A 25,498-nucleotide genomic window follows, 5' to 3' on the forward strand; every position below is an offset into this window, starting at 1 on the left:
TTCATAAACAATGAATACAGGGTGATAATAATATAGATTTAAAAAAGGAACAGAAATGGCTGGCTACATCCTCCAATCCTCCAGCATCTCACCAGTAACTAAGGACATTTTAAATCCTTCTACAGTGTCCAAGGGAATACCTTGTCAAGACATGGGGATTTATTTGCCACAAGACGACTAACACCTCCTTCTCTGTAATCTGTATAGCATCCACAACCTCACTGCTGCTTTGCCTCAATTCTAAGGACTCTGTGTCCATCTTCTGAGTAAGTACAAACACAAAAAATCCATTTAGGATCTCCCCCATCTCTTTTGGCTCCATTCAGAGATTTCCATTCTGTTCTTCCAGAGAACTAATTTTGTTCCTCATTACTCTTTTGCTCTTAATATATCTGTAGAAGCCCTTAGGATCTTCCTTCACCTTGTCCACTACAGCAAAGTCATGCTTTCTTTTACCCCTCCTGATTTCCTACTTGAGTGTTCTCTTGCATTTGTTATACTCCTTAAGCACCTCATTTGTTCCTGCCTGCTATGTACTTCCTTCTTTTTCTTAACCAGGGCCTCAATATCTTTCATAAACCAAGATTCCCTAGGTTCTAACAAATTTCCTGTGTTTCTCTACAACCATTCCACTATTGTTCTAGCACTCTGGTTCCCAACCCCTGCAACTTTAGTTAACTAACACCACCCCCCAACTCCACCCGCCCCATGTAGTTCTAGCAAACCTTCAAGGTAGAATATTTGCCCCCCTCTATTTCAGGTACAGACTGTCCTTTCTCTTCAGGCCCCACCTTCCCTGGAAGAGAGCCTAATGATCCAAAAATCTCCCTCCTGCACCAACTCCTTAACTGTGTGTTAAACTGTCTATTCTTCCTACTTCTAGCCTCAGTAGTACATGGCACAGATAGCAATCATAAGATCACTACCCTGAAAAACCTCTCCTTTAACTGTACCTAACTCTCTGAACGCATTTTTCAGGACCCCATCACCCCCCACACCCATTACATTGGTATTGGTGTGGATCACAATCTCTGGGTGCTCACCCTCCCACTTAAGAACGCTGTGAATTCGATCTGACCCTGTCACCTCAGAGACAACATACCATCCAGGAATCTCACTTCCGTTCACAGAGCTTCCTTCCTGTTCCCCTAACAAATGAATTCCCTATCACAACAGCTCACCTCTTCTCCATCCTGTTCTGAGCCATAGAACCAGACTCAGTGCCAGAGACCTGACCACTGTGGCTTTCCTCTGCTAGGCCATTACTTCCCTGACCCCCGCCACCCCCAACAGTATCCAAAGCAGTATACCTGTTGTTGAGGAGAACAGCACTGGCTGCCTATCCCCTTTTCCCCTCCAGATGGACATGCCGTTACCGGTGTCCAACAGCATGGGTGTACCCACCTCTCTACACATTCTATTGATCAATCCCTCAGCCTCCCAAATGATCTGCAGCTCACCCATTTCCAGCTACAACTTCTTTACACGGAGTGTTTGAAGCGACAGCTGGATACAGTTCTTGCAGGTGTAGTTGTCAGCGACACTGGAGGTCTCCCTACCTTCCCACATCCTGCAAGAGGAGCATTCCACTATCCTGCCTGGCAACTCCACTGCCCTAAATATGCAGTAAGAGAGAAAGAATAAATTACAAAAATAAAACTTACCTACAGTCTATGCCTCTCCTCGAAAAGATTTTTTTTTCCACATAAAATCACAATAAAAAAAGAAATGCTCAGTGGGCACAGTTACTCCCACTCCCACTTCCAAGCAATAAACACAGGCATTTTGACTCTATGAGTCTAAAGCATCAGTTAATTACATAGTTTCTTTGAAGTTACAAATGGATTTTTGTTGAAAAAAGATCTCTTTCAGTTTCTTCAGCTAACAAGATCACAAAATATAATCTGGAGTGTTCATATTATAAAGGCAGATAATCTGATGATAGGTCAGATTATCTTCCCTCTCCAAAAGTGCTGCCTGAGCTGTGGAATGCTTCTAGCATTTTCTGTTCCAATGACTTGCAAAGGAGAGAACTGTAATTTTATTCTGTTGTACCGAAGACATTTTAAAACTGCTTTTAATTTGTAAGCAAACAACGTTCCAATCTTATTCAGACCTATCCTTTATAGTGAGTATTCTGGGATTAACAGTATTCACTTACTATGACAGGTTATGTCTCTTCATTTCAACCTTGGTAATAAGTTTTCTAATTTTGGTGCTCTCTCAGACTGAAATAAGTCATCAGTTTAAACACAAGTCATCAGTTCAATCATAAGTGTTCTGGTAATCTCATTACAGGAGGGATGTGGATACTATAGAGAGGGTGCAGAGGAGATTTACAAGGATGTTGCCTGGATTGGAAAGCATGCCTTAGGTTGAGTGAACTTGGGATTTTCTCCTTGGATGAGAGGTGAGTTGATAGAGGTGTGTAAGATGATGAGAGGCATTGATCGTGTGGATAGCCAGAGGTTTTTTCTCCATGGCTGAAATAGCTAACACGAGGGAGCAGAGTTTTAATGTGCTTGGAAGTAGGTATAAGGGGGATGTCAGAAGTAAGTTCTTCCACACCGAGTAGTGGGTGCGTGGAATGCACTGCCAGCGATGGTGGTGGAAGCGGATACAATAGGGTCTTTTAAGAGACTCTTAGATAGGTACATGGAACTTAGGAAAATAGACTAAGCAGTAGGGAAATTCTAGGCAGCTTCTAGAGCAGGTTACATGGTCGGCACAACATTGTGGGCCGAAGGGCCTGTAATGTGCTGCAGATTTCTATGCTGTGTCATGTTCAAAGAAGCTGAGATCAATGTATAAGTAAGAGCTTGGGAACTCATGACCGGTTTCATACGTACAGAGGGTGGCAGGGTACGAGTGGTCAGCACAACACTTTACAGTACAGGGGACCAGGTTCATTAGCTGCTGCTGCCTGTAAGGAGTTTGTATGTTCTCCGTGACTGCGTGGGTATCCTTGAGGTGCTCCGGTTTCCTCCCACATTCCAAAGATGTAGATTAATTGGTCATTGTAAATTGTCCCATGATTAGGTTAGGGTTAAATCGGGCAATTGCTGGGCAGTACGGCTCGAAGGGCCAGAAGAGCCCGTTCCACGCTGTATATCAATAAATAAACAAGTAAATAATTTTCACTCTTCTACATATGAAGATTTGCTTGTTAGGCATAGTGTCATATTATGGTTGAGAGTTACTAACATCCCAGGTAAATTATGTACATCAACAGCTTCAGAAGGTTGCGTGGGATTTTGCAATTTACAAAGTTACAGAGCAAATCAGGACAAACCCAAATAATGTAGGGCCGTTTATAAAATTAAGTTTTACATTGTGGTCCTGCAATCAAAACATCTTTCACTTGCTGCCTTTGAGGTTTAATCTCAATGCTAATTGCCCATCTAAATTCATTAAGATTTTCCAGAAAGATCAGAAAGGGAACATATTATAGAGGAGTTATAAAATTGTTGGCTTGGCAACTTTGTTAGTGCACTTCAGAGAACTGTAATATATATTTAGGCACAGGTGTGAAGCAGTGATATAACCAGTGTGCGATGTAGGAGTGACGTTGCTGTTGAGAGACTGCTAGCACATGTGCCACATGTCTTGAATACTTTTTACAAGAAGCGATAGTTCTCCATTACAGATATAGTTCTTGTATACTCTGAAATTTCCTTGCAGGCAAGCTCTTCTGCTTCATTCCTACTAACCTAATACTTCCTGTGTTTATTTCTAAGCATGTCGCTGTGACTGAATCATGGATGGGCGCCAGTGCTGCTGCATATAATTTTGTTCGACTGGCGCAGATTTGTTTCCTATTCTGGCATGCTCACCGATCTCATATTGCACCAGATTTCTGCAGCATCAGAATGTTAAATAGGAAGATTGCAGCAAAATCTAAGTGTGAGGCTTTCTAGAATGTTTCTCAGCTCCACCCATAAGGACTCAGTGGACAAGCCCTCTAATCTGTCCAGCCTGAGCACTGCTGTAACATTTTCCCTGACAAGCAATGATACCACCCCCCCCCCCCCAACCTTTCATTCCTCTGCCTCTATCACATCTGAAACATCGGAACCCTGGAATATTTAGCTGCCAGTCCTGCCCCTCCTGTAACCAAGTTTCACTATTTGCTATAATGTCATAATTCCATGTGTCAATCCACGCCCTCAACTCATCCGCCTTCCCCGCAATACTCCTAGCATTGAAATATATACACCTCAGAAGATTTTTACCACCACTCACAACCTTTCTATTAGCGGCTTTGCTTGAACTTTTAACTTAACTTATTTTCACCCCAGCCACACTGTCAGCTCTGGCAGTCTGGTTCCCATCCCCCTGCAAATCTAGTTTAAAGCCTCCCCAACAGCACTAACAAACCTCCCTGAAAGGATACTGGTCCTCTTGTAGTTCAAGTGTAACCCATCTCTCTTGTACAGGTCCCAACTGCCCCAGAAGAGGTCCCAATTATCCTGAAATCTGAAACCCTACCCCCTACACCAGTTCCTCAGCCACTTGTTCCCCCTCCAGAGCATCCTATTCTTACCCTCACTGGCACGTAGCACAGGTAGCAATCCTGAGATTACCACCCTTGAGGTCCTGCATTTCAACTTCCTACCAAGCTCTCTATACTCACTGTCCAGGACCTCCTCACTCTTTCTTGCTATGTCATTGGTACCGATGTGCACCACGACATCTGGCTGATCACCCTCCCACTTCAGAATGTCATGCAAGCGATCAGAGACATCCTTGACCCTGGCACCCGGGAGACAACAAACCATCCTGGATTCTCTGTCATGACCACAGAACGGTTTTGAAAGATATTGGTCTTTATAGACAACTTCTAATTTTTTTTCTGATGTAAAATGTATGTTTTAAGGTAAGGGGTGGGAAGTTCAAGGGGGATATTAGAGGAATTTTTTTTTACTCAGAGAGTGGTTGGTGCATGGAATGCATTGCCTGAGTCAGTGGTGGAGGCAGATACACTAGTGAAGTTTAAGAGACTACTAGACAGGTATATGGAGGAACTTAAGATGGGGGCTTATATGGGAGGCAGGGTTTGAGGGTCAGCACAACATTGTGGCCCGAAGGGCCTGTACTGTGCTGTACTATTCTACGTTCTATGTTTAAGACCATTAAAACAGAAACATTGAGAAAATGGAAGAATATTGAAGAACGGTGTGTGAATATTGTGCCTGCATTTTTATGGAAATATACTACATGAATACAGAATATAGAGATAAACTGCAGTAGTAAAACAAAGTGGCAACGCTAATTTTAGGCTCACCTTTCCTGGCGAGTTTGCTCCTCTGTTGTTTCCATGGCACATTCCAAGGAATTCTGCAAAGACTGAAACTGATTTATGGTTTCCTTCAGCAGAAGACGAGTCACAAACTGTTCCAAATTACTCGAATTCTGATATTCCTGCACAAAAATAAACGCTATATTGAAACCGTCCACTGAGAAATAATAACTGAATTTAAGATGTCAGTTGCAGATTGAAATACATGCCATTGAACTGTTAATGCATTTAAAGTTAAAGTATGGGAGGAAATGGATTTTTCGGAGGCTTAGACGTTTGGTCTCTCATAGTCGGAGGCAAATTATCATGCAGCGTGAACATAGGCCCTTTGTCCCATCTCTTCCAAGCTGACATAGATATTTTCCTGAGCTAATCTTATTTGCCTACATTTGCCCCATATCCTGCTAAACCTATCCTCTCTATGTACCTGCTCAAACGTCTTTTAAACACTGTAATGGTAACTGCTTCTACTGCTTGCTCTGGCAGTTCCATGTGAAAAAATATTTTCCCTCTCACTTTAAACCTACGACATCTGGTACAACCATCCAACGTGTATGACTCTCTTGATTTTATAAACCTCTATAAAATTACCCCTTAGCCTCCTTTACTCTAGGGAAAACAATTCCTGCCTAGCCATTGTCTCCTTATAATTCAGACTCTCAGTCCACCAACATCCTTGTGAATCTCTTCTGCACCCTTTCTATTTTAATCACAACCTTCCTATACTATGGTGACCAGAACTGAACACCACCCTTTAGTTACAACAGAACTCTTGTTCTCAGTGACTCAGAAACCCTCCAATGAAGGCAAGTGTGCCATATGCCATCTTCATCACTTTGTCTATCTGTGTTCCACTTTCAGGAAACTATATAACCTCTTCCCTCTGTCTTACCACACAGGGCTATCAATTACTGTGTAGATCCTACCCTGGTTTAACTTCCAAAAATGCATCACTTTGGATTAGCCTGAATTAAATTCCATACGCTATTCTATTGCCAACTTTTCCAGTTGTTCTAGATTCTGTTGTAACCTTAAACTTCCTCTTTCACACCACCAAGTTTGATATTGTCTGAAAACTTAATGATCACACTGCCAACGTTCTCATCCCTGCAATTTGTTGGTACTTTGTCATTTTCCTCTGCCTATGACAAATCACCTACCAAAATTCTGATAGTCAAAACGACAAAGTTTACTATTTGTTTTCTATTTAGAATTGGGTTAGTATTTTTTACTTGGTAGACTTAAATAGATTCTTCAAGTAAATCAACATTGATTTGTTATTTAAACATGGGTGTGTTAGTATTTCACAAATAAGCATAAATCATATAAAAAACAAAACAAGTAACATATTTCAACAGCATTTCAAGATAAACATCACAGGAAATTTATGTAGGACAACAGGAAGTGTAAACAGAAATAGGAGGAAATGTTGGGCAGGCACATGAAAGCAATTGTAGAACTCAACTTGCAATGGAGGCAATTTACATTTAAAATTAACACAAACAAAATGCTGGAGGAACTCAGCAGGTCAGGTAGCAACTACGGAAAAGAGTACAGCCAATGTTTCTGGCCGAGACGTCAACTATACCCTTTTCCATAGATCCCACCTGGCCTGCTAAGTTTCTCCAGCACTTTGTGTGTGTTGTTTGGATTTCCAGCAGCTGGAGATTTTCTCTTGTTTGTGATTAAATTTAAAATCTCTCATTCTGTACTAATTTGGCAGATCTGGATTAAGTGGTTATCAGAAATTGTTGAATTCGATGTTGATACTAATTGCTGTTAAGCATTTATGTTCGAAAAGTGCAAGTCACGAAAGATAGAGAGGTCAAAGTGCACTCTCTAGATAACCAGCCTTCCAGTTTCTTTCAAAATAGCCAGTTCTGTTGAAATGTCCTCAGTTTGCAAAGTTAACAGTCTCTCTCTGTCAACACATATGCGATTCCAGGATTCTCCATAGCCTCCATAGTATCCAGGTCACCTTCAAGAAGCAGTGCCTCACAAAGGTAGCCCATCATTAAGGACCTTCACCACCCAGGACACGCCCTCTTTTCAATGCTACCATCAGGAAGGAGGTACAGAAGCCTGAAGGCACACACTCAATGATTTAGCAACGGTTTCTTCCCCTCTGGCGCCTTCAAGTGCAGTCGCTGCAGCCGAGACTGTCACTCCCATGTGGGACTCTACAGCCACAACAGACGCTGCCCTAACACAGACTGAAGCAAGACTTTCCAGGCACAGATCCATGGTCTCGCGAGATTAACGGATGCCACAACTCTTCCCCTCTGCCATTTAATTTCTGAATGGACATTCAACCCATGAACACTACCTCACTACTTTCTTTATTATTTCCTGTCTTTTGCACTACACACACACACACACAGTGACTGTAATTCATAGCTTTCTTTGCTCTCTCTATTATCGTGTATTGCATTGTAATGCTACTGCTAAGTTATCAAATTTCACCATGTAAACCGGGTGATATAAACCCGGTTCTCAAACTTCCGCTAATGCCCCACCTCCCCCTCGTACCCCATCCATTATTTATTTATTTATATACACACATTCTTTTTCTCTCTCTCCTTTTTCTCCCTCTGTCCCTCTCACTATACCCCTTGCCCATCCTCTGGGTTCCCCCCCCATCTCCCTGGGCCTCCTGTCCCATGATCCTCTCATATCCTCTTTGCCTATCACCTGTCCAGCTCTTGGCTCCATCCCTCCCCCTCCTGTCTTCTCCTATCATTTTGGATCTCCCCCTCCCCCTCCCACTTTCAAATCTCTTACTAACTCTTCCTTCAGTTAGTCCTGACGAAGGGTCTCGGCCTGAAACGTCGACTGCACCTCTTCCTAGAGATGCTGCCTGGCCTGTTGCGTTCACCAGCAACTTTGATGTGTGTTGCTCAGATATTAAACCTGATTCTGATTCTCTTATTTTAGATTTCCAGCAGGTTCTGTGTTCTGTAAGTCGCAGTTCATCACTTAGTGTATCTTTTTTCTGTCCTCATTCTCTCCTACATACATCTCATTCAGACAAATCAGCTGCTATAAAAGAGCCTTCTCCACCTTCTCTCAGCTGTCAGCAATTTCCAAGACAGTCTCTCTTGATTTCCCCATTATAAACATTCCCTTTGTTCCCCCATGCCTCCCAGTACTCAGCACCTTAAAATATATTTGCTTTCTAACCTTGCTTATTACTGATGTAAGTCAATGATCTCAAACATTAATTCTGCTTCTCCCTCTGCAGGTATTGCCTGATCTGGCCTTAAAGGAGACTTTTAAAATATGCCAAGAAACTCACTTCCATGAAAATGGCAAGCTACTATAAAGCTTTTAAAACAGCTTATCAATAATTGTAAAGCTTCTATTGTTAAGGACATATTATTAAAACCTACATCTGTATGTTATGAAGCTCTTTTTGTAATATCTCTCAGCAGCTAAATAGACTGCGTATGTCAAAAGTTAAAAGTCAGTGTGTTGTACATGCACAAGTACCCGTATGCCCAATATGCAGTCAGGAATTGTAAGGGACGAAGCTAACTTTCAAAATGTAGATCTACAAATCCTTTCATTTCTAGTGTAGAGCATTGATCCATTTCAAACTGGAGGAGTAGAGATATGGCTTTACATTGTGGACATTTATAAAAACACAGTTGCATTTTTGCTGACCGTCTCATTTTTGCTGCACTTGTCAGACCCTGTGGGTTCTAACAATAATTAATGAATACTGTGCAGTTTTTGGCATTCCACAGCTCTGAACGATGTCATAATTTATCTGTCCAAGTGCATTCTGCAGTAGCCCAGAGAAAACTGCAAGTGCTCTTCCTCAGGATTCTAATGCCAGCATATCCTTTCTTAGATAGGGGGTCCAAAAGTGCGGTCTGACTAATGCCTTACAAAACTTCGGCATCACATCCATTCTTTTATATTTACTCCTCTCAAAATGAATGCTAACATCGCATTTGTTTTCCTTTCCACTGACTCAACCTGTAAATTAACCTTATACACGAGGGCTCCCAAATCCCTTTGCACTTCATATTTCTGAGTTTTCTCCCCACTTAGAAAGTAGTCTATGTTTTTATTCCTTTTATCAAAGTGCATGACCATGCACTTCCTTACACTGTATTCCATCTGCCACTTCATTGCCCATTTTCCTAATCTGCCCAAGTCCTGAAGACTCCCTGCTTCCTGAACACTACCTGCTCCTGCACCTATCTTTGTAATATTCTTCAAACTTGGCAACAAAGCCATCAATTCCATCATCCAAATCACTGATGTATAATGTGGAAAGAAGCAGTCCCAACACTGACCCCTGTGGAACACCTCTGGTCACCAACGGCCAAACAGAAACGGCCCTCTTTATTCCCACTCTTTGATACCTGCCAGTCAGCTAATCTTCTAATCATGCTAGTGTGGCAATGTGCTACACACAGAGCTAGAAATAACGACACGCCGTCTCTAGGTTGCACTCGAGACTAGCTTATTCCAACTTCGCGGCACTGGCTTTTACGCAGTTCTGTTCCCGCCCTCTCCGGGCAGAAATGATGTCAGAGACGCGTGCGCCATTTTGTGAGCCAGTTCGCCTGCGTAGAAAGTGGGTCGCCACATAACCCTCCCCCCCTCCCAGAACCGACGATACACCCTCCAATATCCACAGTCTGGATCAGTCTCTGTTTGGGAGGTCTGCCTCTGCGCCGCGGTGCCTGAACCTCGACCGGCTGCGCCAAGTCCACATGGTCCGGTTTGAGTCGGTCCACCGTGAAAACCTCCTCTTTCCCCCAAATGTCCAGAACGTACGTGGACACGTTGATCCTGATCACCTTGAACGGCCCCTCGTAGGGCCGCTGTAGCGGTGCCCGGTGTGCCCCCCTTCGTACGAATACAAACTTACAGTTCTGCAGGTCTTTGGGTACGCAGATTGGGATCTGTCCGTGCTGTGAAGTCGGTACAGGGGCCAGGTTACCGAGCCTTTTGTGTAGTCTGTCCAGGACTGCTGTGGGTTCTTCCTCTTGCCCCCTTGGGGCTGGTATGAACTCTCCTGGGACGACCAGGGGTGCGCCGTGCACCAGCTCGGCCAACGAAGTGTGCAGATCTTCCTTGGGCGCCGTGCGGATTCCAAGCAGGACCCAGGGAAGCTCGTCCACCCAGTTAGGCCCTTTCAGGCGGGCCATGAGAGCCGACTTCAAGTGATGGTGGAAGCGTTCCACAAGTCCGTTCGACTATGGGTGGTAGGCTGTTGTGTGGTGTAGCTGTGTTTCCAACAGGCTGGCCACAGCCAACCACAGGCTGGAGGTGAACTGGGCGCCTCTGTCGGAGGTAATGTGGGCCGGTAACCTGAAGCGTGCTACCCAGGTTGCAATCAGCGCTCGGGCGCAGGAATCAGCTCTGGTGTCGGTGAGCGGGATCGCCTCTGGCCATCTCGTGAACCAGTCTACCATAGTTAGGAGGTATCGCGCTCCTAGGGACACTGGCAGGGGCCCCATGATATCCACATGAATGTGGTCGAACCTCCGGCGGGTGGGTTCGAACCGCTGCGGCGGAGCTTTGGTGTGCCGCTGCACCTTGGCTGTTTGGCACTGTGTGCATGTTTTGGCCCATTCATAGAACGTAGAACATAGAATAGTACAGCACAATACAGGCCCTTCGGCCCACAATGTTGTGCCGACCCTTAAACCCTGCCTCCCATATAAGCCCCCACCTTAAATTCCACCATATACCTGTCTAGTAGTCTCTTAGACTTCACTAGTGTATCTGCCTCCACCACTGACTCAGGCAGTGCATTCCATGCACCAGCCACTCTCTGAGTAAAAAACCTTCCTCCAATATCCCCCTTGAACTTCCCACCCCTCACCTTAAAGCCATGTCCTCTTGTCTTGAGCAGTGGTGCACTGGGGAAGAGGAGCTGGCTATCCACTCGATCTATTATTATCTTGTACACCTCTATCATGTCTCCTCTCATCCTCCTTCTCTCCAAAGAGTAAAGCCCTAGCTCCCTTAATCTCTGATCATAATCCATTCTCTCTAAACCAGGCAGCATCCTGGTAAATCTCCTCTGTACCCTTTCCAATGCTTCCACATCCTTCCTATAGTGAGGTGATCAGAACTGGACACAGTACTCCAAGTGTGACCTAACCAGAGTTTTATAGAGCTGCATCATTACATCGCGACTCTTAAACTCTATCCCTCGATTTATGAAAGTTAACACCCCATAAGCTTTCTTAACTACCCTATCCACCTGTGAGACAACTTTCAGGGATCTGTAGACATGTACCCCCAGATCCCTCTGGCTCCTCCACACTACCAAATATCCTGCCATTTACTTTGTACTCTGCCTTGGAGTTTGTCCTTCCAAAGTGTATCACCTCACGCTTCTCCAGGTTGAACTCCATCTGCCATTTCTCAGCCGACTTCTGCATCCTATCAATGTCTCTCTGCAATCTTTGACAATCCTCTACACTATCTACAACACCACCAACCTTTGTGTCGTCTGCAAACTTGACAACCCACCCTTCTACCCCAACATCCAGGTCGTTAATAAAAATCACGAAAAGTAAAGGTCCCAGCACAGATCCTTGTGGGACACCACTAGTCACAATCCTCCAATCTGAATGTACTCCCTCCACTACGACTCTCTGCCTTCTGCAGGCGAGCCAATTCTGAATCCACCTGGCCAAACTTCCCTGTGTCCCATGCCTTCTGACTTTCTGAATAAGCCTACTGTGTGGAACCTTGTCAAATTCCTTACAAAAATCCATATAGATCACATCCACTGCACTACCCTCATCTGTATGCCTGGTCACCTCCTCAAAGAACTCTATCAGGCTTGTTAGACATGATCTACCCTTCACAAAACCATGCTGACTGTCCCTGATTGGACCATGATTCTCTAAATGCCCAGAGATCCTATCTCTAAGAATCCTTTCCAACAGCTTTCCCACCACACCCCATTCGCTGACCTGTTTGCGAAGTATGTGCCATATGAACTTGCTGCAGACCAACCGGATGGTTGTCCTGATAGATGGGTGTGCCAAGCCGTGTATGGAAGTGAACACTCGCCGCTGCCAGGCTGCCGGGACAGATGGGGAAGTTGGCCAGTAGCCACGTCATACAGGAGGGTCTGCCACGATGTTGTCCTTTCCCGAGACATGCTGGATGTCCGTCGTGTACTCGGAGATGTAGGACAGATGTCGCTGCTGGTGGGCCGACCAGGGATCAGACACCTTCGCGAACACGGTCAACGGTTTGTGGTCCGTGAACATGGTGAACAGCCTGCCTTCTAAGAAGTACCTGAAACGCTGGATTGCCAGATATAGTGCCAACAGCTCCCGGATGAAGGCACTGTGCTTGAGTTCGGGTGGTCGTAGGTGCCTGCTGAAGAATGCCAGGGGTTGCCACTGCCCCTTGATGAGTTGCTCCAGTACCCCACTGACTGCTGTGTTGGATGTGTCCACTGTGAGGGTGGTTGGAACATCTGTTCTGGGGTGCACCAGCATCGTGGCGTCTGCCAAGGCTTCCTTGGCTTTAACAAAAGTGACCGCGTCCTCTTCGTCCCAAGTAATGTACTTGCCTTTACCCGACATCAGGGTGAACAAAGGGCACATGAACAAAGGGCTGCTGAGGAGAGGAAACGGTGGTAGAAGTTCACCATACCAACGAACTCCTGCAGGCCTTTGACTGTGTTGGGCCAGGCAGATCGCGTCTACCTTGGCAGGCAGAGGTGTTGCCCCGTCTTTGGTAATCCTGTGGCCCAGGAAGTCGATGGTGTCGAGTCCGAACTGGCATTTGCCTGGGTTGATCGTGAGGCCGAAATCACTCGGGCCGGAGTAGAGCTGGCGGACGTGGGACAGATGCTCCTGATGACTACTGCTGGTTATGAGGATGTCATCCAAAAAGATGAATGCAAAGTCCAGGTCACGTCCCACCGCATCCATTAGCTGCTGGAATGTCTGTGCGGCATTCTTCAGGCCGAACGGCATTCGGAGGAATTCAAACAGGCTGAACAGGGTGATGAGTGCTGTTTTGGGGATGTCTTCAGGGTGTACCGGGATTTGATGGTATCCCCGGATGAGGTCTACTTTGGAAAAGCCATTTGCCCGTGCAGGTTTGCTGCAAAGTCCTGTATGTGTGGCACAGGGTAGCAGTCTAGAATTGTAGCCTCGTTCAGTCTGCGGTAGTCGCTGCATGGTCTCCAGCCCCTGGCTGCTTTGGGCACCATGTGCAGAGGGGAGGCCCATGGGCTGTCGGACCGCCGTACGATCCCCATTTCCCCTATCCTCTTGAACTCCTCCTCTGACAGTCGAAGATTGTCTGGGGGGAGCCTTCATGTGCGGGCGTGGAGGGGTGGTCCCTGGGTTGGAATGTGGTGCTGTACTCCGTGTCTGGGCATGGCTGCCGTGAACTGCGGTGCCAGAACCGATGGAAAGTCCGCCAGGATTCTGGTGAATTCGTTGTCAAACAGCATGATGGACTCCAGGAGTGGGGTCGGCAACTTGGCTTCACCCAGGGAGAATGTCTAGAAAGTCTTGGCATGGACCAGTCTTTTCCCTCCCTTCTTAAGGAGTGGAGTGACATATTCAATATTCCAGTCCTCTAGAGCCATTCCAGAATCTAATAGAAATCCTTTTAAGGCACATAGGATTCATGGAGACTGGGTGGACTGGGATCAAAATTGGCCATAGAAGACAGAGGATGGTGATGGAGGAGTATTATTCTGATGGGAGCTCTGAGGCCTTTGTTGTTTGTGATGTGTAAATGATTTGGCCAAACATGTGGTGGGTTAATTAGTAAGTTTACAGTCAATACAAAAATTCGTGGAGTTGTGCACAGTGAGTGTCACATACCCCATGACGGGCATAAAGAACCAGCAGAAATAGAAAACAGTTTGGAGTCCAGTATTGTTATTAACTAATACCGTTTATTAGTAACTACGCAATACAGTAATATAAATGTAGATAAATCAAACAGGTTAGCAATGATTATATATAAGTAAGTAAATCAGTAAGTGTGGAAATATATGTGAAAAATCAAGCTTCTTCAAGTCTAGGGGTAAAAAGATACAGTCTTACGATGATGTGTAAAATTCAGTTCAGTTCAGTTCGTGGTGTTAAGCTGAGTAGTGATGGAGAGAGAGAGAGAGGGAGAGATTTGAGTCTTCAGTTGGGCTGATGCGTCGATCTTCTCGTTGTCCTCCAAAATCCTTTAAAAGTCATTGACTGTGACCACAACAAAGGGGACCAGTTTTCTGTGGTGGAGCTATCACCCAGGCAAGGGTGGACACATGGACGACTCCCCACCAGTCAACCCCTTTCCTTTTCACTGCAAGAGCGACTGATTGATCCTCCAAAAACCCACTTTTTCCTGTGGGCACACAAAGCACATTCAGTGTCCAAAACATGTGTCTGAGATCTATATCATCTGACCTCCTATTTATCTCACCATACTGGATACCAGCTGTCATTCAAATAACTCCTTCTTCCTCTCTGTGTGTAAGAAATGCAAGCAGGCAATGTCCTTGGGAAGTATAAACAAGCTGTGAGTAGTCTTCATCTCTCTTTCTCTCTTTCAAAACAACGTGTCGGTTTTAAATAACCCTCTCTCTCCCTCTCTCTCTTCCAAAAGCACAGTTTATAGGGGTAACCGGGCACAGTTCATAGGGGTAATTCAGGACCCCGTCACATGAGGAAGATTGTCAAAGGATATGGCAGGGTATAGATCAGTTGGAAATAATGGTGGTGAAATAGCAGATGGACAAGTATGAGGCGTTGCACTTTGGGAGGTCAAATACAAGATCGAAGTATCTCGTACTTGACAGAACCCTAAGGAGAACTGATGTACAAAAGGATCTTGAGGTGCAAGTCTACAGCTCCCTGGAAGTGATAAAGAAGTAGGAAGAGTGGTAAAAGGGACATATGTCATATTTATCTTGATCATTTGGGTACTGAGTATAAAACTTGGCAAGTCATGTTGCAATTGAATAAAACTTTAGTTAGGCCAATTTGCAGTTCTGGTCACCATATTACAGGAAGGATGTAGAGACCATCAAAAGAGTGCTAAATAGGCTCATTACAATGTTGCCCTGATTGGAGAATATCAGCTATAAAGAGAAGTTGTACAAAGTTGGAGTAGTAGAGGTCAAGGTGATGAGCTGGGGGGAGTAGGATCCATGTCAGCTTGAAATAAAGCAATCCTATCAATCCCACACCCTCTCCTTAATTTCTTGAACCATTGCAACTTTTTTTTTTCTCACATGCAAATCAATTATGTTGTGATTCATATGCTAATTACTTACAGCAAGGGATATTTTTTGGTACCAATTAATCTACCAGTACACTTTGGAATGGAGAAAACCTCATGGAAACCTATGTGGTCATAAGGAGAAAATGCAAACTCCCCATAGGTAGTGCAGACCCTAGGCCCTAGAGCTGAGGCAAGATCCCTATTGGCTGTGCATTCATCAACTATTATTGCTAATGTTTACTATTGTAAAATAACAACTTAATGTATTTGGTTGAAGTACTTCTCTCTTCTGCTTCACTTTTGTTCATTTCTCTTTGGAGAAATAATAAATAATTACAGATTAAGCTTTTGATCATTAACATCTCACTGGTTAATTTCAAGACGAGTGAACATTCCTTGAGTTTTCATTAAATTAAAAGACCTAATTATCCAATAGATGAATAGTAAATCGCATAAATCCCCTTTCCATCTGATTACATCAAAAATATTGATTTGTCATGGTTATCTAAATTGTGGAGGCAAATGTAGCCTAGATCAAAATGACTGGCTATTTTAATTCTGTCATGACTAATTCCAGATGACAACCATCTAAAATAATTTATTTCAAACTACTGTATTTAATCAGCTGCATATTGCTCAATGCAGCCTGTGTTTGGTGGTCACATCCCTTTCCCCCTACTTCATCCCACACTTCCTCTGAGGCCACATGGCTCTTGGGGGTCTGCCCACATTGCTGTCTCAGTTGTTTCTACAGGCCTCCTAAGACAGGAGATGCATCTCTGGGGATGTATTGCCCTGATAGCCTGGTGACAGCTCATCCTGCCAGAAGGCCTTTCATTGTACTGGAATGGGTCTGATGATCAGAGATATTAGGGAATATGCTGACAATGATTAAAGAAATAAGTAGAACAAATGTTTGATGATTGTGATGGTGATGATTTTTATTTTTGATGACCAGAGAATAAGTAATGTTTTGGGGATTAAACAACATTGATCTTTTGGTGATATAGGAGTAAGTAGGGAAGATGATATATTACTACACAAGTAGTTAGTGCTGACACTTTGGTGAGAAACAAATTTGTGCAAGATGTTGCTTAGACTAAATTAATACATAAGAGATTTTGCAGATACTGTATTGGAAATCTAGAGGAATGTGCAAAAAATATTTGAGGAATTCAGCAGGTCAGGCAGTATCTATGGAGAGGAATAAAGAGCCAACGTTTCAGACTGAGACCTGAGGGTAGGACTTGCACAGTGAACAGAAGGGCACTCAGGTCCTGAGTACCTCCACAATTTTGTGTATTTCTATTCTTACTAAATTTACTATTCAGGTATTACACTTTTGCAAAATTATTCACAATGATCTCATATTTTAGACCATAAGATGTAGGAGGAGAATTAGGCCATGTGGCCCATCAAGTCTGCTCTGCCAGATGACCATACCAGACTTATTTTTCCTCTCAATCCAATTCTCTTGGCATCTCCCCCATAAACTTTGATGCCTTTACTAATCAAGAACCTTTACCCGCTTTAGATACACCCAAATGACTTGGCTACCACAGTGACTGGCAATGAATTCCACATTCACCACCTTCTGGCTAAAGAAATTCCTCCTCATCTCTGTTCTAAAGGGATGTCTTTCTATTCTGAGCCTGTTCCCTCTCCAGCAATTAGAAACATCCCCTCCATGTGCACTCTATCTAGATCTTTCAATATTTGGCAGGTTTCAATGAGATCTACTCTCATTCTTCTAAATTCCAGTGAGAACAGGCCAAAAGCAACCAAAGGCTCCTCATAAGAGGAATAGACAGAGTGGATAGCCTGCGCCTCTTCCCCAGGGCACCACTGCTCAATACAAGAGGACATGGCTTTAAGGTAAGGGGTAGGAAGTTCAAGGGGGATATTAGAGGAATGTTTTTTACTCAGAGAGTGGTTGGTGCGTGGAATGCACTGCCTGAGTCATTGGTGGAGGCAGATACACTAGTGAAGTTTAAGAGACTACTAGACAGGTATATGGAGGAATTTAAGCTGGGGGATTATATGGGAGGCAGGGTTTGAGGGTCAGCACAACATTGTGGGCCAAAGGGCCTGTAATGTGCTGTACTATTCTATGTTCTATGTTCTATGTTCTATAGAGACTAGGATCACAAGGCTACTAAACAGCTTCCTCCCACAGGCAGTCAGACTGCTAAATAGTTGCTCCACCTGACTCTGCTTTGGACACTTTTAACTTGCACTGGACACTTATAACTGATTTTAACTGGCATGTGGCTGTTGTGTTTTACTATTTATTGTTATGTTTATTATTTAGTGTTGCATTTGTTATGTTATGATTGTGCTGCCCCTGAGAAACGCTGTCTCATTCTGCCCTGCAGAGCTGATGTATGGTTAGAATGACAATAAAGTTTTTTGAATCTTTTGAATCTTGAATCTTGAATCTATATTAACACTTTCATTCCTGTGATTATTCTCATCAACCTGATCTGGACCATCTCCAACGTCTGCACATTCTTTCTTAGATATGGTGCTCAAAACTGCATACATTTACCCTATCCATAGCCCTCATAATTTTGTATACTCCTATCAAATCTCCCCTGATTCTCCTATACTACAGGAATAAAATACTAACCTATTCAACCTTTCCCCGTAACTCAGGTCCTCCAGTACCAGGGAACATCCTTGTAAATGTTCTCTATACTCTTACAATCTTATTGATACCTTTCCTGTAGGTAGGTAACCAGAACAGCAAACAATACTCCAATTTTGACCTTGCCAATGTCTTATACAACTTCAACATAATGTCTCAACTCCTGTAGTCAATATTTTGATTTATGAAGAACAATGTGCCAAAATCTCTCTTTACAACCCTGTCTACCGGTGATGCCACTTTCATGGAATTATAGATACCTATATCCTTTTGTTCTATCATACTCCTCAGTGCCCTGCTCTTCACTGTGTAAGTCTTACCCTAGTTTGTCCTCCCAAAGTATAACACCTTACATTTGTCTTCATTAAGTTCCAGATCCTGCAGCTGGTCCAGATCCTGCTGCAAACTTGAGTCTTCCTTACTGTCCACTATGCCCCCATTCTTCATACCATCTGCATATGTGCTAATCCAGTTGACCACATTATCATCCAAATCATTTATATATTCTGTACGCCAAACAACCGCAGAACCAGCACCAATCCCAGTGGCACACCACTCATCACAGGCCTCCAGTCAGAGAGGAAAGCATCTACTGCCACTCTCCGACTTCTCCTGCTAAGCCAATGTTGAATCCAATTTATTACATTCATCCTGAATGCCAAGTGACTGAACCTTCCAGACCAACCTCCCATGGAGGACTTTGTCAAAGGCCTTGCTAAAGTCCATGCAGGCAATATCCACTGCCTATTCTTCATCAACCTTCCTGGTAACCACTCCTGAAAAAGTATAAGATTGGTTAGGCATACACTATTACATGCAAAACCATGTTGACTTTCACTAATCAGGTCCTGTTTATCCAAATAATTGTATATTTTGTCCCTTAGAATACTTTCCAATAATTTATCCACAACTGACGTCAGGCACACCAGTCTCTTATTTCCTCGTTTATCCTTCGAGCCTTTCTTGACTGATGGAAAATTGCAGTGGCAAGCAACAGGAAGCTCAAGGTTGTCCCTATTCGCTGAATACAGGTTCACTCTGTAAAGTAATCACCAGTCTAGGTTTTGTTTCTCCATGGTTCAAGAGACAAATACATGCGATATCGAGGAGGTACAAGTGAATCACTGCTTCAGCTGGGAACACGGCTTGGATCTCTGGATGAAGGGAAGAGGTGAAAAGACATGTGTTGCTTCTCTTGCAATTGCATAGGAATTGCCTTAAGAAGAAGGGTAGTTGATGAAGATGGTAGACTGGAGCAAGCAGATGTAAAGTCTGAAGTAAATTTATGATCAAAGTACGTATACGTTACTATATACAACCCTGAGATTCATTTTCTTGTGGCCATACTCAAATAAATCCATAATAGAATAATAACCATAACATAATCAATGAAAGACTGCACCAACTTAAGCATTCAACCAGTGTTCAAACTGTGTAAATATAAAAAGAAAGAAATAATAATAAGAAAAAAATAAATAAGCAAAAAATATTGAGAAAAATATTAGAGGAAGAGTCCTTCAAAGTGAGACCATAGGTTGTGGGAACATTTCAACATAACCTTCCTCAGGTTCTGGTCTTCTAACATGAGGAAGGATACGCTGGCTTTGGAGGTGGTGCAGAGGAGGTTCACCAAGTTGATTCCAGAGATGAGGGGGTTAGACTATGAGGAGAGATTGAGTCACCTGGGACTGTACTTGCTGGAATTCAGAAGAATGAGAGGAGATCTTATAGAAATATAAAATTATGAAAGGGATAGATAAGATAGAGGCTGGAAAGTTGTTACCACTGGTAGGTGAGACGAGAGCTAGGGGACATAGCCACCAAGATTCGGGGGAGTAAATTTAGCATGGAGATGAGGAGGAACTACTTTTTCCAGAGAGTGGTGAATCTGTGGAATTCTCTGTGGATGCTATCTCAGTAAATATATTTAAGATAAGGTTGGATAGATTTCTGTATAGTAGGGGAATTAAGGGTTATTGGGGAAAAGGCAGGTAGGTGGAGATGAGTCCATGGCCAGATCAGGCTATTGAATAGCAGAGGAGGTTTAATGGGTCAGAAGGCCTACACCTGCTCCTACTTCTTGTGTTCAATCATTGGGCATATAGGAGCCACGTATTTGTTTTCTGTCTGTGTGGTATTTTGTGTTGTGTGTTTATTAGGAGCAATTTGGCACGTTGCGGCATGGTAGAAAAGCAAGTGAATATAGTTATATATTCACACTTTGTCTTAGTAGGTTCCGTTTAGTTGTTAGTTGGAGGCAGATGAGGAATGAGATTTCCTGTTGACTGCTTATTTTGCCATTTATGCTTAATTATGCTAATTTTAATGCTAATTACTTTTATCTTGTTATATTGCTAATTTAGTTTTGTTAGTTTTTTTTATTCACTAAAGATCATTCGTCTTTGCTGGTTTCATAATAAAGGATCGAATGTACTTTTTCCGACTTGGAGCTCAGTTACTTGGAAGCACATCATACAGTGTTAACTCCAGTACTCAGTCGCTCAGCATTTTTGATTTGTTTTCAAGTAACCACAACATTTTTGTCAACACAAAGGGAACATTCTGTGACAGAGGGAATTCCGGGGATGGTCTCACCTGAAACATGTCCATTTGCCAGACTTTGATTTAGAAATTGAGCCACTGATAGGGGCGAATGTGCATTGGAACTGCTGCAAGTGATTCACAGTGTCAATAATGGACCTTATGCAATTAGCACAATAGTGGGTTGGACTGTGAGAGGACCACTGAAAGGAGACGATGGTGATGGGAGAGACTGTGCTGACAGTTAACAGGATCTGTTTTGAACTTGGATCAGTTTGGCAGCTGCCATTCGAGACAGACTTCCCTGAATGTAGTCAAGAAGAGCAAACTGGATTTTCCAGAGAAGGTAACAAGTTCATGGAGCTGGTTACAAGTTTTGTAAAATTGATCGATGGCCACTTCCAGATTAGCTTAACATGCCAAATTGACAGGGAAATTCCAGAACAGTGTGCTTGCTAAATCTGAGAGGTATAAATAAGAAGGATGTCATTTCATACAGTCTACACATCTTCCATGAAGAATGTCATTTCTAAAGATTATGCTGAAAGAGTGCCAGTAGAGGATCTGGAACGTAGTGATGGGAAAGTCTGGTATATTCCCCATCGTGGTGTTTACCACCCTGGAAAAAGGAAAATTTGTGTTGTGTTTGACTGTGGAGCAACTTTTCAGGGAATATCACTTAATACTCAACATTTACGGGAACCAAGTCTTACTACCTCAGATTTGAGTCATAACCAGATTCAGAAAAGAACCACTGGTGATCATGGCAGATATTGAAACAATGTTTCATCAGGTTACAGTACCTGTGGAAGTTGCAGATCTACCGAGGTTTCACTGGTGGCCTGATGGTGACCTCAGCCAAGATATGGTGGACTTTAGAATGGTGGTTCATCACTTTCATCGCCAAGCCATGACAACTTTGCTGTTAGGAAATGTGCAGAAGATTATGAAGTACGTTTCAGCTGAGCGATGGTAGATAAGGTTTTGCATTGCCTCTATGTTGATGACTGCTTATGTCAGTGTCCTCTGAGGAAGAAGTGGTGTTTCTCTATTATGACTTTGTATCAATTTGTGCTAAAGGCAGCTTTCAACTTACAAAGTAGATAAGCAATAGATAGAGTGGTAGCTGCCATACCAGAAGAGCAAAGAGCCAAAGACATGAAGGATTTGGATCTGGATCAAGATATATGTACCTTCGGTGGAGAAATTACTGGATGTGCAATAGTGCATGCAGTCTGATACTTTCAAGTTTAAGATCATGATCCAAGATGGACGACTCACTAGAAGGGGGATCTTCTCCACAGTTAGTTCTATCTATGATCCTCGAGGAATCTCGACTCCAGTGGTGCTATCTGCTAAGAAGATCCTACGAGATTTATGAAAGAAAGAGCTTGGCTGGGATGACACTATACCAACGTCAGCTGCTCATGAGTGGACAAGTTGGCTGAAAGAACTCTGCCAGTTGGAAGACCTCCAGGTTGTTAGATGTTTTAAACCCCTGGATTTGAGAGAAGTTACTGCTGCACAGCTGTCTCACTTTACAGACTCAAGTGAAGATGACTATGGAGTAGGGACCTACCTATTGTTGCACAACATACACTCTCAGGTGCATAGTGCTTTTATCATGGGAAACTCTAGGGTTGCTTTGTTGAAGCTAGCTTCCATCCTCTATATGGAACTCATAGCTACTATAATGTGCTGTATGGACACATTGTGGAGGAAAAAGTCATAACTCATGCAGCTTCATAACTCAGTTTTTTGAACTGATACTACTTCTGTGCTGAAGTACATCAAGAATGAAACTTTCAGGTTCTGAACTTTAGTTGCAAGCACAGCTCCTGAAATTCTTAAGGTCTCACATGCATCTCAATGGAGGCATGTAAATACTTCAAGCAACCCAGCAGATGTGGCCTCTAGAGGGTTGAAGGTGAAAGCGTTCCCGAAGAATGAAACATGGGTGTCAGGGCCTCAGTATCTTCTTCAGCCTGAAAAGGGGTGGCCTGTGAATCCCGATTGCTCTGGAGAACCCCTGTTAAATGATCTGGAAGTCAAGAGGAATAATACAATGAATGCCATGCAGACTGCAGAACAGGTGGATGCAGTAACATGCATACTCCATCACTTCTCACCTTGGACCCATTTGAGGAAGGCAGTGGACTGGATTCTTAGATTTAAGAACCTGCTCTTGTTTCTCAGTTGGAAGAGGAATCAATTGAACATTGCCCTTGCTCGGTCTGACTTGGATGAAAAACAACAAAGGTATTCTTCAGAGAGAGAGGTTGACTAGGCCAAAAGTCAGATTGGCAAAGGTGGTCTCTTGGTGGAAGAGCTCAGAAAGCCTGAAATGGAGATCATTGAGTTTTGCCAAAGAAAAATATTTCCAGATGAACCACTGTTTACACATGCAGCAGTGGACTACTTTAGATCTATTGAGGTGATGAGCAGAAGGCTTACAGTGAATAGGTATGGGGTCATATTTACCCATGTAGCTATATGAGCTGTACACCTTGAAGTGGCATCTTAAGACACAGGTTCCTTTGTTAATGCACTTCAACGCTTTATAGCAAGACGAGGACAGATTTGTGAACTGTACTCTGATAATGTAACAAACTTTATCATAGCTGAGCATTAGTTGAGAGAAGCCGCAAAGAAATAGAATCATTCATGGATCAGTGATGTTCTTCTTCAAAAAGGAATTAAGTGGATTTTTAGTACTCCAGCTGGTTCACATCATGGAGGAATATAGGAGAGATTGATTAGATCTGTACAAAGGTCCTCAATTCCACCATGAAGGTACTAAGTTTTGATGAAGTAAGTTTCCACGTGGTCCTTTGTGAAGTAGAGACTATTATCAATGATCACTTAATTACTAAAGCATTTTTGATTGCAATAATTTGGAAGCACTAACACCACGACAATCTGTTGCTTCTGAAGACCTCACCATCTTTACCACCAGAAGAGTTTCAAAAGGAAAACATTTATGTTTGTCATAGCTGGAAACAGGTCCAATACATGTCAAACTTCTTTTGGAAATGGTGGGTCAAAGAGCACCTACTACAGCTACAGGAGCGTCAGAAATGGTCAGGTGTAAAATGTAATTTCCTCCCAAGAGAAAAAAAAGTTGACGACTCAGTGGCTTGAAATGCATGGGTTATGGGAATAATCATTCAAGTCTTTCCAGCCAGAAGAGGATTTGTGCAACAGGTGCACATCAAGACCAAAACCACTTGTCTGGACAGGCCTACAATAAAGAATTGTCTTCCATAGGAGGTGGAGTTTTGAGGAACTACATGAGTGACTTGACAGAGAGTAGTGGGAAAGATCACTCTGTACTGGGCTAACTGCTGGTAGCCTCTGGCCTAGATGACTTGAAGAAGAAAGAAGAAAGAATACATTTGCATAAATGTTAAGATGTTTATCCTTGAAGATTGTATGTCTCCTATTTTTAGCAGTATGTAGTTGTAATTATTATAGTGTAATAATTATGGGCTAGGATGTAGGAGCCATGTATCTATGTATTTTCTGTCTGTATTGTATTTTGTGTTGTGTGTTTATTTTGGGTTACTGTAATTTCTCATGTTGATTGGGCCATGGTAGAAGCAAATGAGCATAGCTGTGTATTCACACTTTATCTTGGTTCAGGTTAGTTGTTAGTTAGGGGCAAACTGGGGAACGGTATTTTTTGTTGACCACTTATTTTGCTAATTTGAATGCTGATTATTTTTATTTTATTACGTCACTAATTTCCTTTGCTTAGATTTTTAAAATTGCTATAATATCATTAGTTTTTGTTGGTTTCATAATAAAGGATTGAATGTACTTTTAAACGCAAACAATGTCTTCGCTACATCGACGACTGCATTGGCGCTGCTTCCTGCACGCATGCAGAACTCGTTGACTTTATTAACTTTGCCTCCAACTTTCACCCTGCCCTCAAGTTTACCTGGTCCATTTCCGACACCTCCCTCCCCTTTCTAGATCTTTCTGTCTCTGTCTCTGGAGACAGCTTATCCACTGATGTCTACTATAAGCCTACTGACTCTCACAGCTATCTGGACTATTCCTCTTCTCACCCTGTCTCTTGCAAAAACGCCATCCCCTTCTCGCAATTCCTCCGTCTCCGCCGCATCTGCTCCCAGGATGAGGCTTTTCATTCTAGGACGAGGGAGATGTCTTCATTTTTTAAAGAAAGGGGCTTCCCTTCCTCCACTATCAACTCTGCTCTTAAATGCATCTCCCCCATTTCACGTACATCTGCTCTCACTCCATCCTCCCACCACCCCACTAGGAATAGGGTTCCCCTGGTCCTCACCTACCACCCCACCAGCCTCCGGGTCCAACATATTATTCTCCGTAACTTCCGCCACCTCCAACGGGATCCCACCACTAAGCACATCTTCCCCTCCCCCCCCCTGCATTCTGCAGGGATCGCTCCCTACACAACTCCCTTGACCATTCGTCCCCCTCATCCCTCCCCACTGATCTCCCTCCTGGCACTTATCCGTGTAAGCGGAACAAGTGCTACACATGCCCTTACACTTCCTCCCTTACCACCATTCAGGGCCCCAAACAGTCCTTCCAGGTGAGGCATCACTTCACCTGTGAGTCGACTGGGGTGATATACTGCGTCCGGTGCTCCCGATGTGGCCTTTTATATATTGGTGAGACCCGACGCAGACTGGGAGACCGCTTTGCTGAACATCTACGCTCTGTCCACCAGAGAAAGCAGGATCTCCCAGTGGCCACACATTTTAATTCCACATCCCATTCCCATTCTGACA

At 43.5% G+C, this 25,498-nt stretch overlaps 1 protein-coding gene across 3 annotated transcripts in view; it reads right to left on the reverse strand.

The window, feature by feature from the left end:
- necab1 (N-terminal EF-hand calcium binding protein 1) overlaps positions 1-25,498 on the reverse strand; it is a 139,987-nt gene that overhangs the window by 43,583 nt on the left and 70,906 nt on the right. For all 3 annotated transcript variants that reach the window (XM_063061488.1, XM_063061475.1, XM_063061482.1), the window contains one exon: positions 5,285-5,421. In XM_063061488.1, coding sequence (XP_062917558.1) covers positions 5,285-5,421 — 137 coding nt within the window. The remainder of the gene's footprint in view (positions 1-5,284; positions 5,422-25,498) is intronic.

Source organism: Mobula hypostoma, chromosome 1 (genome assembly GCF_963921235.1).
Source record: "Mobula hypostoma chromosome 1, sMobHyp1.1, whole genome shotgun sequence".
In the NCBI taxonomy this organism is placed as follows: Eukaryota; Metazoa; Chordata; class Chondrichthyes; order Myliobatiformes; family Myliobatidae; genus Mobula; species Mobula hypostoma.